The sequence below is a fragment of the Haliotis rufescens genome, unplaced genomic scaffold (assembly GCF_023055435.1).
Source record: "Haliotis rufescens isolate VD_foot unplaced genomic scaffold, xgHalRufe1.0.p SCAF_25, whole genome shotgun sequence".
Taxonomy (NCBI): Eukaryota; Metazoa; Mollusca; class Gastropoda; order Lepetellida; family Haliotidae; genus Haliotis; species Haliotis rufescens.
The window spans coordinates 353869-371790 of NW_025963946.1; the positions used below are offsets into that span (position 1 = coordinate 353869).

A 17922-nucleotide genomic window follows, 5' to 3' on the forward strand; every position below is an offset into this window, starting at 1 on the left:
CCCACAACACCATGTACAGATAACATCCCCACAACACCATGTACAGATAACATCCCCACAACACCATGTACAGATAACATCCCCACAACACCATGTACAGATAACATCACCACAACACCATGTACAGATAACATCCCAACAACACCATGTACAGATAACATCCCCACAACACCATGTACAGATAACATCCCCATACATCATGTACAGATAACATCCCCACAACACCATGTACAGATAACATCCCCACAACACCATGTACAGATAACATCCCCATACATCATGTACAGATAACATCCCCACAACACCATGTACAGATAACATCCCCACAACACCATGTACAGATAACATCCCCACAACACCATGTACAGATAACATCCCCATACATCATGTACAGATAACATCCCCACAACACCATGTACAGATAACATCCCCACAACACCATGTACTGATAACATCCCCATACATCATGTACAGATAACATCCACACAACATCATGTACAGATAACATCCCCACAATACAATGTACAGATAACATCCCCACAACACAATGTACAGATAACATCCCCACAACACCATGTACAGATAACATCCAAACAACACAATGTACAGATAACATCCCCACAACACCGTGTACAGATAACATCCCCACAACATCATGTACAGATAACATCCCCACAATACAATGTACAGATAACATCCCCACAACACAATGTACAGATAACATCCCCACAACACCATGTACAGATAACATCCAAACAACACAATGTACAGATAACATCCCCACAACACCGTGTACAGATAACATCCCCACAACATCATATACAGATAACATCACACCACAACATCATGTACAGATAACATCCCCATAACATCATGTACAGATAACATCCCCAAAACATCATGTACAGATAACATCACCACATCATGTACAGATAACATCCCCATAACATCATGTACAGATAACATCCCCACAACACCATGTACAGATAACATCCCCAAAACATCATGTACAGACAACATCCCCATACCATCATGTACAGATAACATCCCCACAACATCATGTACAGATAACATCCCCACAACACCATGTACAGATAACATCCCCATACATCATGTACAGATAACATCCCCACAACACCATGTACTGATAACATCCCCACAACATCATGTACAGATAACATCCCCACACCATCATGTACAGATAACAGCCCCACACCATGTACAGATAACATCCCCACATCATGTACAGATCACATCCCCACACCATCATGTACAGATAACATCCCCACAACATCATGTACAGATCACATCCCCACAACACTATGTACAGAAAACAAGTACATATGTATTTCAAAACCAATCGGTATGTTCCACGCCATGGCTAACCTCAAAGATTGAAAATATATATCGATCTCAATTCCATCGGAATTGGAAATCCACTGCCGAATGAAGCTCCAAAAAGGTCGTACTAGAAATACATGAAGAATCAACCTTTATTTGAGAAATTCATACTCCCTATATCCAAATTCAGAACTACTAATCATAGACTGCCAGTGTCCGCTCTGTAATTCAGTCCCTGTGGGAGATGAATTCATTATTTATTTCGCTGTGAATCTTTTCTCCAACATCGCTATGAATCTTAAAGAAGCAATATCTTAAGTTCCAAAACCTGTCTTAATTTAAGAAACTCTTAACAGTGTAAGAGATCTAAAAGGCATATTTTAATAACAATGTGTAAAATACAATTGGTAAATTGTATTAGTATCAACGGTTGTTTTTTCTGAGAATAAATGAGTTGAGTTGAGCAAGGTAATTATTAACAGAAACCTCCAATTAATTATTTGAGGCAAATTTTAAAAAAGTGATACATGTTTTTGCATAATATACACCAAAGGTTTATAATAAATAATATAAAGAAATGCAAGTAAAGAGGATTGTATGGGCGTTTCTATATTGATACAAGAAGCGCTCGTAAAATGTAAGCAAGGAAAATAATAAAGATGTGCAAGTATTTTTAGTTGTTTGTTTGTTGTTTTTTTGTTTGATTGTTTGTTTGTTTAACGACACACTATGCCACCTATATGACGGGCGCCTGTAAATGATACTTGCAACCCCCGTGGGGATTCCGGGTTAGAACAGGTCCCCAGCAACCCATGGGAATGGATAGGATGGTCAGTCTCGGTGACGTGGTTGATGCATGTCATCGTCCACCACCGTGTGGATAATCGCTCATGATATCAATCACTGGAATGTCTGGACCAGACTCGAATATATCCAGGCCACATACTGAGGCATTAAAAAACAAACACTAACCGCTGCTCGTGGCCCTGAAGGAGCGGTAAATGAGCACCGCACATTACTGGGTTAACTGGACTATCCCATTCAACAGCTCGCGAAACAGCTACCTCCGAAGACCGTGTGCTTCAGACCAATGTCTCTGCCCAATATCTGTGTGCCAATAATAATAATAATAATAATGATAATGATAATAATAATAATTACTAAGCATTTCTTATGCGCTGGTATCCTGTTAAGAAAACTGCACAAGAGTTTTACTACAAGTAAGTGTTCCTGAAAAGGTAGGTCTTCAGTCTGCTCTGGAAGCTGCCCGGGTCTCGGGAACTTCTGATGCCAAGTGGTTGGCGGTTCCACAACACTGGAGCTGCGCGTGCAACGCAGGGATCACTAAATCTGGTTGTTGGTGACGTGGGTATGCTCGGTTGAACGCAGTACAGTACACCGTCATTATTTCCCATGACTCATGCGATGTCGTTTGAAAGCAGCTTTTCAGGTAACTGTTGCTGTCATCCATTATGTTCTCAATGTGACTTTGAAATACGAAAAAAAACAACTCAGTCCTATGTCCCTGGTACGTGTCATTTCAATTTTCTCGCCATTTACTAGCGTGGCTATACTATAATCGCCCGTCGGTCAGCCAATTAACACCTGTGTTACAACTGACCACACTTAAGTTCAAATAGGGAATGTTGAGCTAACTGGGAACTAACAGTACACTTACTGGGGATGTGATGTGAACTAATCAAGTAAGACACGGGCAATGGCTTTCAATCTGGCGCGGTTGCTAATTTTCACAGAGGACAATAGAGACAGACACATTGCAGTCAACCAACCGTGATAGATTTTCATAGAAAAACCACCATATTCCGGTATGGCAATAATAGGTTAGGTCACAACCAACCAAGAGTACACTGCGGAGGAAGGAGGGAGGGCTGTTACATTGTGGAAGGTATGCGCCTTCATGTTCCGAGTGTCTATAGTCGTAATATCTAAAGGTACACGGAGACTGGAGTGAATGCTTGAATGGGTGAGTGTTGTGTTACAACAATTGGTTGTTATCACATTGATGTTACTCATGCTTATGAATACCTGAAGCTGCAAGGAGAGCTCTCGGAGTCCTGATAATGCAAGGCTAAATTAGCTTGTGACATGGCTTATAATGTTTTTAACACTCTGTGTGAAAACCTAGTCGAACCAATCTTATCTTATGACTGCTATTTGGGGGACGAGACAGTTTAGTTGCATTAACTCTGTAAGTTTGTTCTCTGTGTTGGTTAAAAAACTCCCAATTTAGCAGTCAGAAGTGAGATGATTTGGTTGTCAGATCGTAAAGATGTGTAAGTTTCCCTAAGACCGAAAACGGGTGTTGGATCGTAAAGACGTGTAAGTTTCCCTAAGACCGAAAAACGGGTGTTTGATCGTAAAGATGTGTAAGTTTCCCTAAGACCGAGAACGGGTTTTAATTGTAAAGATGTGTAAGTTTCCCTAAGACCGAAAACGGGTGTTTGATTGTAAAGATGTGTAAGTTTCCCTAAGACCGAGAACGGGTGTTTGATTGTAAAGATGTGAAAGTTTACCTAAGACCGAGAACGGGTGTTTGATTGTAAAGATGTGTAAGTTTCCCTAAGACCGAAAACGGGTGTTTGATTGTAAAGATGTGTAAGTTTCCCTAAGACCGAGAACGGGTGTTTGATTGTAAAGATGTGTAAGTTTCCCCATAGACCGAGAACGGGTGTTTGATTGTAAAGATGTGTAAGTTTCCCTAAGACCGAAAACGGGTGTTTGATTGTAAAGATGTGTAAGTTTCCCTAAGACCGAGAACGGGTGTTTGATTGTAAAGATGTGTAAGTTTCCCTAAGACCGAGAACGGGTGTTTGATTGTAAAGATGTGTAAGTTTCCCTAAGACCGAAAACGGATGTTTGATTGTAAAGATGTGTAAGTTTCCCTAAGACCGAAAACGGGTGTTTGATTGTAAAGATGTGTAAGTTTCCCTAAGACCGAAAACGGGTGTTTGATTGTAAAGATGTGTAAGTTTCCCTAAGACCGAGAACGGGTGTTTGATTGTAAAGATGTGTAAGTTTCCCTAAGACCGAAAACGGGTGTTTGATTGTAAAGATGTGTAAGTTTCCCTAAGACCGAGAACGGGTGTTTGATTGTAAAGATGTGAAAGTTTACCTAAGACCGAGAACGGGTGTTTGATTGTAAAGATGTGTAAGTTTCCCTAAGACCGAAAACGGGTGTTTGATTGTAAAGATGTGTAAGTTTCCCTAAGACCGAGAACGGGTGTTTGATTGTAAAGATGTGTAAGTTTCCCCATAGACCGAGAACGGGTGTTTGATTGTAAAGATGTGTAAGTTTCCCTAAGACCGAAAACGGGTGTTTGATTGTAAAGATGTGTAAGTTTCCCTAAGACCGAGAACGGGTGTTTGATTGTAAAGATGTGTAAGTTTCCCTAAGACCGAGAACGGGTGTTTGATTGTAAAGATGTGTAAGTTTCCCTAAGACCGAAAACGGATGTTTGATTGTAAAGATGTGTAAGTTTCCCTAAGACCGAAAACGGGTGTTTGATTGTAAAGATGTGTAAGTTTCCCTAAGACCGAAAACGGGTGTTTGATTGTAAAGATGTGTAAGTTTCCCTAAGACCGAGAACGGGTGTTTGATTGTAAAGATGTGTAAGTTTCCCTAAGACCGAAAACGGGTGTTTGATTGTAAAGATGTGTAAGTTTCCCTAAGTCCGAAAACGGGTGTTTGATTGTAAAGATGTGTAAGTTTCCCTAAGACCGAAAACGGGTGTTTGATTGTAAAGATGTGTAAGTTTCCCTAAGACCGAGAATGGGTGTTTGATTGTAAAGATGTGTAAGTTTCCCTAAGACCGAAAACGGGTGTTGGATCGTGAAGCGAGAGTCACCAGAGCGTGAGGCACGGTAACGGTATAACGAGACAGCGGTGGCACTATAGCGCGGTAATTGAGCGGATGGTAGAGCTCGGGCTGCACCCGGTAAACTGCATTGTTGCCTCTTCTTTGACAGACAATCTAAATTGTACGTTTTGGCGAAGGCTCCAGTCTGCATATGAAAACATGACTCTAAATTCTATTTGTAGATGGTCTGAACACCTCCGCAAATCTTTGAATGACTGTTATTACATTGCTGAATACTCTAAATTACCTGTTCCTGATCTGTATAATATGTCTGGTTTAGATTGTCGTGTGAAAGCCTGGTTGGTCTCCTTTGACTATAATGATTGGTTAACTGGTCTACGGAATGCCCGGTGTCATGGCAACAAGCTTCGTACCTCCAGACACTTCGTCTGTATGTCAGTACAATCATGAATAGGTCACAACGCAGTATTTTAAGTAACTTTCGCTGTGGTACTCTCCCTTTAGAAGTCGGGGTTATTAGGTTCAATCGTCCGAAGACTCCTTACAGGACAGAGTATGTTGGCTTTGTAACACGAACACTGTCGAGGATGAAACTCACTTTCTGATCAGCTGTATTTATCTCTGTTGGATCTGTCATAACGACTGATTTACGACTACCATTGTCTGAAGTTCATTTGACTCCAAAGGCTAATTACCCTGTAGCCATGACATGTATATGTCACCATAACTTAATTGTCATTAAGTTTTAGGCGCTAATCCCCGTTGTTAATCCTCACCAACATTTCATTGTATATTGACTGACAGCCAACCTGAGCTACTTCTTAATCACTTCCCGTTAATTGCTGTTATTTATAGTATGACATTTATTGCCTTAATTGTTTGTGCTGATCAGATTGTCATTCTCATGCGGAACGAGAGGTTTGTTAAACCCCTAGCTGCAGTCAATAATGTTTTGACGTCGAAAAGACACATGTATGCATACTTTTTAACCTGACTCTGTAACATATGTGCAAACAAATGGTTTTAACTTTCAATTTTAATAATGTTTTGATATGTCATACAGTAGAATACGTTTATAACGAACTGACGGATATTACGAACTTAAGTCTTGGTCCCTGCCATATGCTGAATATGTATATGTTGTATATACGCTTATAACCAACTGCGGTTATAACGAACTAAAATATGTGGTCCATTTGAGTTCGTTATAACCGTAGTTTACAGTTTTCCTATTGACCAGGTGTCCGTAATTTAATGTATACTGTCATATCAACGTAAGTATCGTGTATTTACAGGCACATGGCATCTTAATAAATTACTTTCTTTTCTTTATATCTAGGAGCAATCGAACATCGGTGTGTCGAACGCAAAGGGACACTAAGCAAAGGTTGAATCTATCGGATGTTCGACACATCCGAAACACTTTCCCAACATCCAAAGAATGATATGTTACTTGCTTTTATCATTTGGGAAAAGATTCGAAAATACTCAAGAAATTTCGGGAAATATATTTGTTTGTATAAAATCCCACTTGAAACTAAGAAGTGATTAGGCAATATTACCGTCCTGGGGTCGAAGAGTAAACCCCATAGTGAAAAACATACGGCAAGAGAAACACCCGAGATGCAGCCTAGCTCGGACAATATCCCTCACTAAAGCCACAGGGCACATGAACTCATCTGAAGTTACAATTTTGATTCAGCTACCAGAAAGGCTTACACTTGAACTTTAAAAACTCCCCAAGTTGCACTGCTTTAACACCAGAAGTCATTGAAAAGGAAAAGCCAAGAGATACAATAGCGAAGGTCAAACTAACTCTATATCTGAAAGATAGTCAGCTACTCGATCATGGATTAACAGAGCAGCCTAAGAAATTCTGTCAATTTCTACAAATAAAAAAATCTAACCATATCAATATGAAAATAAGAATCTTATCAATACAAAAACGGCATTTTGATGGCTACAGGTACAGAGCGAATAAGAAGAGAGAAGACAAGACCTTCCTGAAGTGTGTCGAGTCTCTTTGTAATACCTATCATGAAAGAAGACAACTTACTACACAGAGATGAAACACCATGACCTAAACCACCTGTTCCTTTTGCATTTAAGACCAAGGTGGTTAATCGATTTGATTTATTATAATGACAGAGACAAGAACTCCCATTCCTAAGATACTTGAAGACGAAATACCCAACTTTAGGAAGAACCACGACGTTGTTCCAGATGGCCCACGTGGAGAGGTCCTCACATCCCACGCCCTCAAGACAACCCTGTACCCCAACGCCACAAGCCTGGACCGAGTGCAGATCGACTTGGAAGATCAGTGGACCCACATTGAGGCAGGAGAGCGGTCCCTTCACGGGGTAGAAGGCAAAGAAGTCACTATGCTCTTCATGAATGACATGAACAGTGAAGGTTTATTAGACTCACAGACACTGTACGAGGATGGAACGTTCTGACCTGCAACCGAGTAGATTGAGCAGCTGTGTACTAACCACGTGATGGTCCACGAACGAGCAGAGCTCGTCCCACGGGAGTGCCAAAAACCTATGATATGATGACCACTTTGGTAAAACTCACGAGCACGGGTATGGTACTGACAAAACCAAGAAACTTACTCGCAGGGAATCTCAGATGCGAACCATCAATCATAGGTTTCTTGAACGCCTTAGAGAGACAACTCTGCTCAAGGCAGGGAAGTGCGGCGCAATAAACGACTGTGTTATTCGGTATGCTTTTGTACTGTACTGAAGACAAATTATTTTTGCACTTTTGATAAATATAGCATTTAACACATAAATCATATGATTGTAATACCGAATAACTACTGATCGACCTACCTGGGGTTTGAACTATTTCATTGATAATATATTCTATCTGCAATTTCAATTTCGAAATGATTAGATTGGTCCCACGAGCGTGTATAAGCAACACTGTCGATGACACGTGACAGTTGTATCAGCTTTTGTGCTAACAGACTCACAATGTACTTTACATCCAGTCGCAGGAATGAAGCTGGAATTTTTTAACAGGGTCCAGGGACTCAATATTGGATTCTCATGTCTGGACTGGCAACTTTTTAAACAAACTGGCCATTGCTATTCCGACTACCTAGTTAGAGGGGCGGTCGGGTAGCCTAGTGGTTAGTGCGTTCGCACGTCACTCCGAAGACCCGGGTTCGATTCACCTTTCTGGTGTTCCCCCTCCGTGACATTGCTGGAATATTCACTCTGATTGGAATAATCTGAACACGTTCACATTTCGATACATATCTTAAACATTCACAAACGTTTAGAAACAGAAATACATGAACATTATTTCCGCTTGTCCAACTAATATTTTACCAAGAATTATCTCTAATTTTAAATAACTCGTCTTTATTTTAACTTCTTGAGAAAATAAACAAACAATAAATGATAAATAGAAATAAAATAAATATATATATAAAGCCTTATTCTGATATTTCCACAACCATAAATAACCTCGTGGACAATTACTGCTACCCTCCAATCACATACCCCCGAACACCCTGTAAAATATGCCGAAATGTACCCAACCACCCACCCCTTCTCCAACTCGGGTAACCTCTGCTCATGTGACGGGAAATAAATCGCCTCTTATCTTGTTCTACGTTATGTGTGGCATACAGACAGCGTGTGATCAAGTACTTGGCCAACACTACATGTTCATAAGCATAATCGCATTGAGGGCGAGGAGCATTCGACAGAACGCTATGCTCCAGTCACTATGAGTATGTTATTGTACTGTTGAAGCACGGCAACGGTCGAGCTGTCAACTATGTCGTCCTTTCTGCATTCTGTTAGGCTTCAGGGGAATAGGACACCGTCGCAGATCCGTCTTCAACAAGACAGCATTGAGATATAGGAATAGTGGGATTTATCTCAAAGGATTTATTCGATATCGTAACGTTTATGAGTCCATTACGTCAACTGAATTCAACCGGATTTCGAATTCAAGAGAAACCAGAGGATTGTATATTTTACGTACAGACAAGCCGTGGTTCGTTGTTAACTTGATATTTTCAGTCCATGTCAACAGTGTTGAACTGGATATATATTGACTCTTATGCAGATTGTTTGAGGTTTGTAAAAATACTTTCCGCGGTCGATCTTCTCAGCTACATTTGAATTTTTGCGACTTTTAATAGTTATGATTTGTTCACGATCGCTGAAGCGACGTTTGCCCCGAATGAAGAGCATTTGCAGGAAGAAAATAATTTGGCCTTTATTATGTGTCCTGTGTGTTATTGTACTTGTGTGGACGACGGAAGATTTGGTGTTGCCGTTTCAAAGATTTCAGTCTTTTGGGCCGGTCCTAAATCACAAGTGGACATCGGTCAAGGGTTCGGATCTCTATGTCTTCAGCGCTTATTTCACTGGGCGTGACAACTTGGTGAGAATCGTCAGCTTGGGCCCGACCGTGAGCACGGCTCGTGTGACATGTTCCTATTACTTTCTGGATGACGTCACAGACAAGGTGGAGGCTAGGGATGAAGGTGTGGCAGGATCCATCCATCAAATGAGAGATCATCATGGGATGAAGTAAGTATCATCATCATCATCATCATCATCATTATGATATTATTATTATTTCATGTTTACTGAAATCATAGTATTGATTATAATGTAAGATTTTCTCGGACTCAGAATACCCCGTCCTATACGAATACTAATTGAGAAGAGACTCGAGTGCTTTACATTAAAATAGGGGTAGCGCAAAAAGGTATGGCTGACTCATTCAATGTATCAACATTATATAGTTACCTTAATTTCTATTCTGGGTAAGAAATACACTCAAAGATCAGGGCGTCAGTGGTGAAAGTTCTTCAATCTAACATAATATCCCACTTATAATAGTCTTACAGACCAACCCTGACTATAAATAGCCCGAAGCTGGTGGTGTTTAAGTTTCAAACATCGGCTGACAACGTAAACACAACGCAGTGTCGAGAAACACCTTTTGACAATAGTACGCAAACTAGATATCAGCTTCAATGACAAATATTGGATTCAACAAATGGCCCATATCTGGATATAAGTCAATAAGTTTTATGCAATTTTATCATAAAAGATCCAAACGTGTTTGAGTATCTGCATCAATCAAAGTGGGCGGAGCTTATTTAGAGTTGCGCTTTAAATAGCAAAACACATGGTTATGTGAACACGTCACAGCAAGATAGCACAGTTTCGGTAAATGTAACAGTACCGTTATACGAAACTGACGTTGCATTTGTATTAGTGACAAGATTCTTTCAGTTCAATTACGAAATGACGTACATATTTGTTTAGGTTTGGGTGCTTGCGTTAAACTTTATCATATCACACAATATTCTGATTACCTGTTTCAAAACATCAAATAACAAACATTTTGTCTGGACATTCAACTACAGTTTTGGAACAGATTTAATTTGAAACACCAGAAGTTGCGCCAATTTGTCTTACCTTGACAACAATCATGTCACGTGTATCAACATAACAATGCACATAACAAACTAATAAAAAGTGTAATGAAAAAACAAGATGTTTTGACCTAATTAGCTAAATAATGTACTTACGATAAAAGAAACATTCAATACATATATTCCAAGATACAGTAAACTACGGCTATTACGAACTGAAATAGACCACTAATTTTGGTTCGTTATAACCGAAGTTCGTTATAAGCATATATACAATATCTATACAGCAAATGGCAGGGAACAAAAATTAAGTTCGTAATACCCGTCATTCGTTATAAGCGTGTTCCTTATAAACGTATTTTAGTGTAATTTTAATTACGGATTTCCTTTTGTTTCACATAATTTTCACACACAAGACTTAACAAAACATAAGTAATTTGAGTGTTTTCTTTTCATCAACGAACAAAAAATTATGATCAAATGAACAAATGATAACATTATTAAGACAATATCGGACTACATGCCACTCGACGTGAAGTGCCTCAAGTCAACAATGACCATTACTGGAGATTGTGTGCCGGGAAATGTGACTTAATCTTGTTAACTTTTCGGGATTTCATTTTGGAGGTTCATAAACTACTTAAAGTTTTTTAGATTTAGAAAGCTGCGCTGTGTCACACATGGTTGAAACAAGCAGTGGGAACAAACATCTCCGCCTACATCTGGCTCCACAATGAAGTCTGGCTGTGACACTGATCTACGAATCCCAAGAATCGGAACTGAATGTGTCCAAGTTTCTGTTGCACCTGCAAGGGCGCGAAGAGAGGCGCATCATGTTAGATGCTGTTAAAATATTAGAAATTTCGAATACTTCAGGTTTTGAGTTAAGTGCTTAAATGGTAGGATCTCCAGTCGGTTTATCTGATTACTACAAGTGTGGCGTGGGAACCCGTTAGGGCCGTGTTTTGATCACAAAATTATTTTTGATCTTTCTAAATGAATTAATATTTTATCTGGAGGAGAATGGTGGTGAAGGAATCTTTATATAAGCTGCCTTTACAAATATTTGCATCGCTACATGCTACGTACTGCTTTACAACTACAAAGGAAAATAAATGTGATGGAAACAGTTTGTAATTCTCAAACCAAAATAATTGTCTTTAGGCGAGGGGGCATTTAAGGAACAATGGGAAATGGACAAATAACGACACACATTTAGACGTTGTTAGCTTCTACAGATATTTAGTGATTGTTTCACCCCCAAATTATCACGGAGTAAAACCTTCAGCTGTTTCACATCATTATACAAACAAATTTGGATATATATCATATGAAGATATATTCGACAATGTGATAGTCCTAATATTGTGTTATGGTGCTGAAATAGTGTGAACATCATTAACCACAAGAAGTTATACAGATTTCATTCTGCAAAAGATTCTTCACATCCAATAAGAATACTCCTAATAACTACTATCAACAATATGAACCACTTCTTAATGTTGAATCATATCTAACAACAAACATACCTCAATATATTAAGTGGCATTTGTCAAAATTTAGATGTTATAATCTTAGATATTCTAAGATTGGAAGGCACCATAATAGTCCTGATGATGAGAGATATTGGGAATTGTTTCTGAAATCTAAGAATTTTGTAGAAGATGAGTAGCAGGTGATGATAATTTATCAAGACTACTTTCATCGAAGAATATCCACCAACTGAAAATATTATCAACCTCGTGAAATCAACTGATAAACTATATTTATAACGATGGACTATATTTAACTGAAACATATGCAACGAGAAACGAGAAAATACTGGTTTAATATGTTTTTTAAATACACTTTTATCGTTCATAACCCAAAGTGGCACATTAGGTATTACAAATAACCATGATTCTGTTGTATTGGACGCATGTATTGGGTTGAGTCTCAGATAAATACCTACTGTCTATCTGTCAGTCCGTCTGCCTGTCGGTACGTCACATAACTCCTCCTGACAGTGTTACAGGAGACTACCGTTCAACCACAAGAACATCTATGTTAATATATTCGTCGATTTTGCACATCAAAAGCCAAAGTACAGCAAAATAAATGACGCATTTATCAAAGTTATCTGATATCAAGTGTTTTCTCCAACAGACGTGCTAGATTGGTTTTGTTTGGAATGAATATGTTTAAAGCAGTTCTGCTGTGGATTGATTAGCATCACTGCTGAAAATCAAATGACGAATTTTTCGTATACATGTTTAATATTGAAATGGTTAATATTTTCAGCTAAATAAATATGCAGACATACTATACAATTCGTGTTCGTTGAACATTCCCTAATACCGTGACTGCGAAAGCTCTTGTCATAACGCCACAACGCCTGACTGGTTCAATCATGCTATACGGTGAGCTGTATTATGTACTCCTGCAAAATAACGAATAGAATAGGACCAAGCTCTGATCCCTTCGGGACTCCAGCATTTACAAGTATGAGCTTGGAAAGCGTTTGTTTAACAAAAGCCTTTTGAGATCTTTCGCTCAGTAGCTTGACAACCATTGATTCACATACCAATGCATATAACAATCATTTCGCGCCATACAATTTCAATTCACACAGTCGCCGTCTGTACATTACGCCAGAGACCATATATCGGTATATGGTCTCTGATTACGCGTTAAAATTGTGTGCAATCACCCTCGTATTCCGACGTATTCTGCTGTGGGAGGAAAACTCAAAGTGACAGTACAGAACTTTATTACTCTCAAGGCTAATATGTACATTACATGTTGAGGATTTACTGAAGATTTGGCGACTAGAATATTTATCCATTACTATTTTACAATATTTGGCTAGTTTCTCTTCTAGGAGTTAGTTTTACATTTAAAAAGCTGGATAAGTTTATACATTAATGTTAAGAATAGTTGTCTGATGGAATTATAATATTAACATTTAAATATAAAATAATTTCGTGAGCAATGTCCTGACTATTACATAAAGTGCTTTTCCTATCTTCTAAGGTGTATTGACCCATCTTCCACTCTCGATGGGTAAATAATGACAAGATGTTGCAATCAATAACAAGGACATGTGCTGGTTTGATCTTTTTTGTTGGGTTTTGGGGTATGGGATTTTTGTTAGATTTGTTGTTTGTCTTTTGTTTTGTTTTGTTTTTGGTTGGGTTTGGGGGGATTTTGCTTGTTGTTTTTGTTTTGCTTGTTGTTGCTTCTTTTCTCTTTTTTTGCGTTTTTTTTTTTTTGGAGGGGGTGGGGGGGGGGGGGTGGGGGGGGGGTGGGCGCGTAAATTAACTACATTATGTTTCTAATACAGTGTTATCCTTCATACATTATAAGAATCTCGCTCTGCTCAAATTTGAAATATCAGAGATATATTTTTTGTAAAAAGATTGGTCTTCAAGACATGATCTGATCAGATGCTCAAGCCAACTTCAGTCCAGATGTAAATATTACCAGTTATGGTTAGAATATTTTCCACAAACAACCGCTTTTGGTGCACATTTTTCACAGTGAAGTTATTATACATATTATAAACCAAAAGTAAGTGACAATTTTCAGCAATTCCAGATAAAAGTAAAAAGATAAAAAGTAAACGGATGATCGTGGGTTCGAATCCTAAATTCGAGCTGATAATGTTTCTTGAATTTTGTGTCTCATCAAAGGAGTACGACATGCATCACATCGGTCCTTCCTCCTATATCACGCCGTATAATAACTGGATACTGTCCATACTGTTCAAAGTAACGACAAACCCCACTAACTCACTCACTCAAACCGTCTACACCATTGAAGAAACCATATTCGTAACTCTGTTGAGATAAATAAAACAACACCAAAAACAGACAAATCAATTGATTGAGCGAATGTAGTGTTGTGCCGCGTTTAGCAATATTGAACAATATCTCGATGTGGGACATCATAAATTGGCTTCACAAATTGTACCCATGTGGGGCATCGTGCCTTGCAAGAGACGATCGAACACTATAATCACTACCATAAAAATTTATTGAGATTTCAAACCCAAAAGGTTTGTGTAAATCAAGAGGCCCTCTGCCAAATATCTAAGGTCTGTAGTTCTCACTCAGGGCAGATAGTCGCTACAGGCCCAAAGATCCGAGTTCGTGTGAGATGCGTCACCGACTTAAAACTTATCATTCTCTCTTACATCCATCTCGCATTCAGTGAAACAAGTCGACACAAATCTTTGATGCTAACATTTATTGTTTGTTTATTGTTTAACGCCGCACTCAGCAATATTCCAGCAAAATGACGACGGTCTGGAAATAATCGAGTCTGGATCAGACAATCCAGTGATTGACATCATGAGCATAGGTCAACGCAATTGGGATACGATGACATGCATCAACCAAGTTAGCGAGCCTGACTACCCGATCCCGTGTGTCGCCTCCTACGAACAAGCATGGGCTGCTGAAGGCCTATTCTACCCCGGATCTTCACGGGTGGATGCTAACATTCTTTATCTACCGTCAGATACCAAAAGAGGACCCGAGAAAGCCCCTTAGCGGTCATATGATGAAAGGCATTTACTATTGGCTTTAAATCTGGAACTTTCTGCCTACTTATTCGTTTTTCTCAAGGTATTGCATAATCTGACAAAAAGGTTGACAGAAGTGTCTTTTGTAGGTATTTTTCTTTCGTTTTAGAAGGCAATGTTATCTTATTACAAAATTTAAGCATCCTTTGCATGCGTATCCCACCCTATTGAATAATACTGCTCATGTTATCGTGTTAAAGTATAAATCTAAATCACTTGGTGACATTATTTCAACAAAAATATGTATTTAATCATGTTTGGCTACCAAACACAAATTGTTGCATTATAAGCGCAGCGCCCTTTTCCTAAAGAAAAAACGGCCACCCTTAACCAAAAGGCTGTATTTGCGCTTTTATTCCAATGGAGATTTAATACACTGGATAATCCGGGACCTTCTGACCTAATCAATGTTGTCAATTCTTATTTCAGATTCAACAACCTTGAAATAACCTGTCCTTTGAAGAAGGGGAGTTATCCACATTTTGTTGGGCTTTCTGGAACAAGAACATCGCCAAAGAATTACTTGAAGATCAACTACCCACCCACACAAAGTTTCAAAGCAGAATTCACCGTCTGCATACCTGCGATACACTCCAATTTCAGCGGGATGACAGAAGTCGTGCAAACTCTGGAATTTGACCAGATGTTGGGAGCACGGGACTTCACAATCTATTACACTTCTGCTGCACCGGAAGTAGATGCTGTTCTGCGCATGTACAGAGACAGAGGGGTCGTGAAAGTAGTTCCGTGGTATCCACCGGATGTTGATGTACATTATCATGCGCAGATTGCTTCAGTTCGAGATTGTTTCTACAGGAACATGCATACGTCCAACTACATTGTGTTCAAGGACCTTGATGAGATCTTATTACCACACAAACACCGAACGTGGCAGCAACTCTTGGACTACATCATGGAACGCCGCCCACATGCAGGGGCATTCGTTTTCCGGAATTCTTTCTTGCACAAACTCGGCCCAGACATCACTGATGGCATGGGGAACGTCGATATTCAAATTTCAAAAACATTCGGCCTCTACACGCTCCTGAAACGGCAGCGTCAAACAGTGATTTGGAAATATAACATGCGTGCTAAATTCATTGTTAACCCCATGAGAGTGCATAATGTTGAAATACACGAGGTGAAAGATTTAATGAAAGGATATAGCCGTGAAGTGGTGAATGAATCACTGGGTCTACTTTTTCACTATAAACAATTTGTTGATGCAAAGATCAAGACCGTGAAGGATTCGGCGGCACTTCGATATCGTGAAGAACTGATAAACAGAGTCAAGGAGATATATCACATTTTGAATACACAGTACCAAAGAAGCACATTTACGCAATTGAGGCTTCTCCGTTAGAAAGTTAATGTTTCTTCTGATTACATGTCAAAACCAGGGTAGATAATTACGACTTTGAAAAGGCAATGCACAGAACTAATGCGAGTGAAAGTATTATTGTTGCCGGTTACGGATCGGATTATCTCTGTGAAAATGAAACATTTGACACTTGTTTCCATATAAACTGTATAGTGTGATCTCAGGCGATACGATTCGCCATGCAGAGTTGCGTCCCTTGATAGCTACTTTGTCCGCCTCCAGCAATAATCCACCTATATGGCGACGGTCTACAATTATAATGACTGGATTCCATCGGGATCGTGTGCCATTATGTTTAAAAGATATGCATATATATTTAGTGAATATTTAATTCTAATTGCATAAAAAACAGCACATACTAGTAATAAAAAGATATTCGTCCTCTATACCTCGGACACATAAGGGGCAGTTTATCATTCATACATCAATTTGTTTGTCACCTATCTTCCTTATTTCTCAACCGCAAGAGTCCCTCTAAAGTCTTAATACCGTAATTGTTGTTTATTTGTTGTTTTACGCCGCACTCAGCAATATTCCAGTTATTTGACAGCGACCGTAATTGCATAAACATACGTTTCTGATTCTGGGAAACTTTTAAATTCAGTATAAAAATTCCAGATGTTAACCAAAGATTTAGCCATCTGAGCTAGCGTTACCGGCTGGTTCTAGTCCTGTCGTAAATTTGTTCCATCACATCCCAGACATGTTCTATATGGGGGCGAAGTCTGGAGAAACAGCCGGCCATTGCAGTACAGAAATGCTATGCTGCCTCAAAAAAAATCGGGCGGGTATTATCTTTGCTGCAACGTGACAATACACCCCTGCATTCGCACAAAGGGTAGAACATGATATCAAACGATGTCCTCCCGGTAGCGTACGTCGTTCAAATTGCCATTAACAATGATGAGTTGAATTCTCCTGAGATGTGACACTTCCACCCACAAACTGTCGACGTCGCTAAAACGTTCTTTTAGACACCAGTAGAACCTTGCATGGCTATTGGAGCTGTCCAGATGAAACCTGGACTCCTCCGTGGACAGTATGCTGTCCCAGTCTTGTCTTCTGAACCTCAGATGCTGTCTACACCACGCTAGGCCTGCCTGACGGTGACGTGGAAGCCATATTGGGCGTATCGCATTACGCCAGGGGCGGAAGTTATGCTCCCTCAATCGTATCTGTACGGTTCTGACAACACTTGGTTTCAACCAAGGAATTGTCCAGCTGTTAGGTTTCCATTCCGATATTGTGATTCGATGCCTGGCAGGTCGTTTTAAGCCATTCCTGTCTGCAGCATACCCGCAGCGCGTCGATTTAAAACAAGCCCTGGCTCTGCATAAGCATTCTTTATGGCTAGACAATGGTGTTTTTATGAGCATTC

At 39.5% G+C, this 17922-nt stretch overlaps 1 protein-coding gene across 1 annotated transcript; it reads left to right on the forward strand.

Moving 5' to 3' along the window:
* The first annotated feature begins 8775 nt into the window (after positions 1-8775).
* Positions 8776-16972, forward strand: LOC124152632. The gene is made up of 2 exons (XM_046525623.2): positions 8776-9742; positions 15593-16972. Exons 1-2 carry the CDS (start codon positions 9351-9353, stop codon positions 16524-16526), a joined length of 1326 nt encoding a protein of 441 aa, XP_046381579.2. The 5' UTR covers positions 8776-9350; the 3' UTR covers positions 16527-16972.
* The last annotated feature ends 950 nt before the right edge of the window (positions 16973-17922 follow it).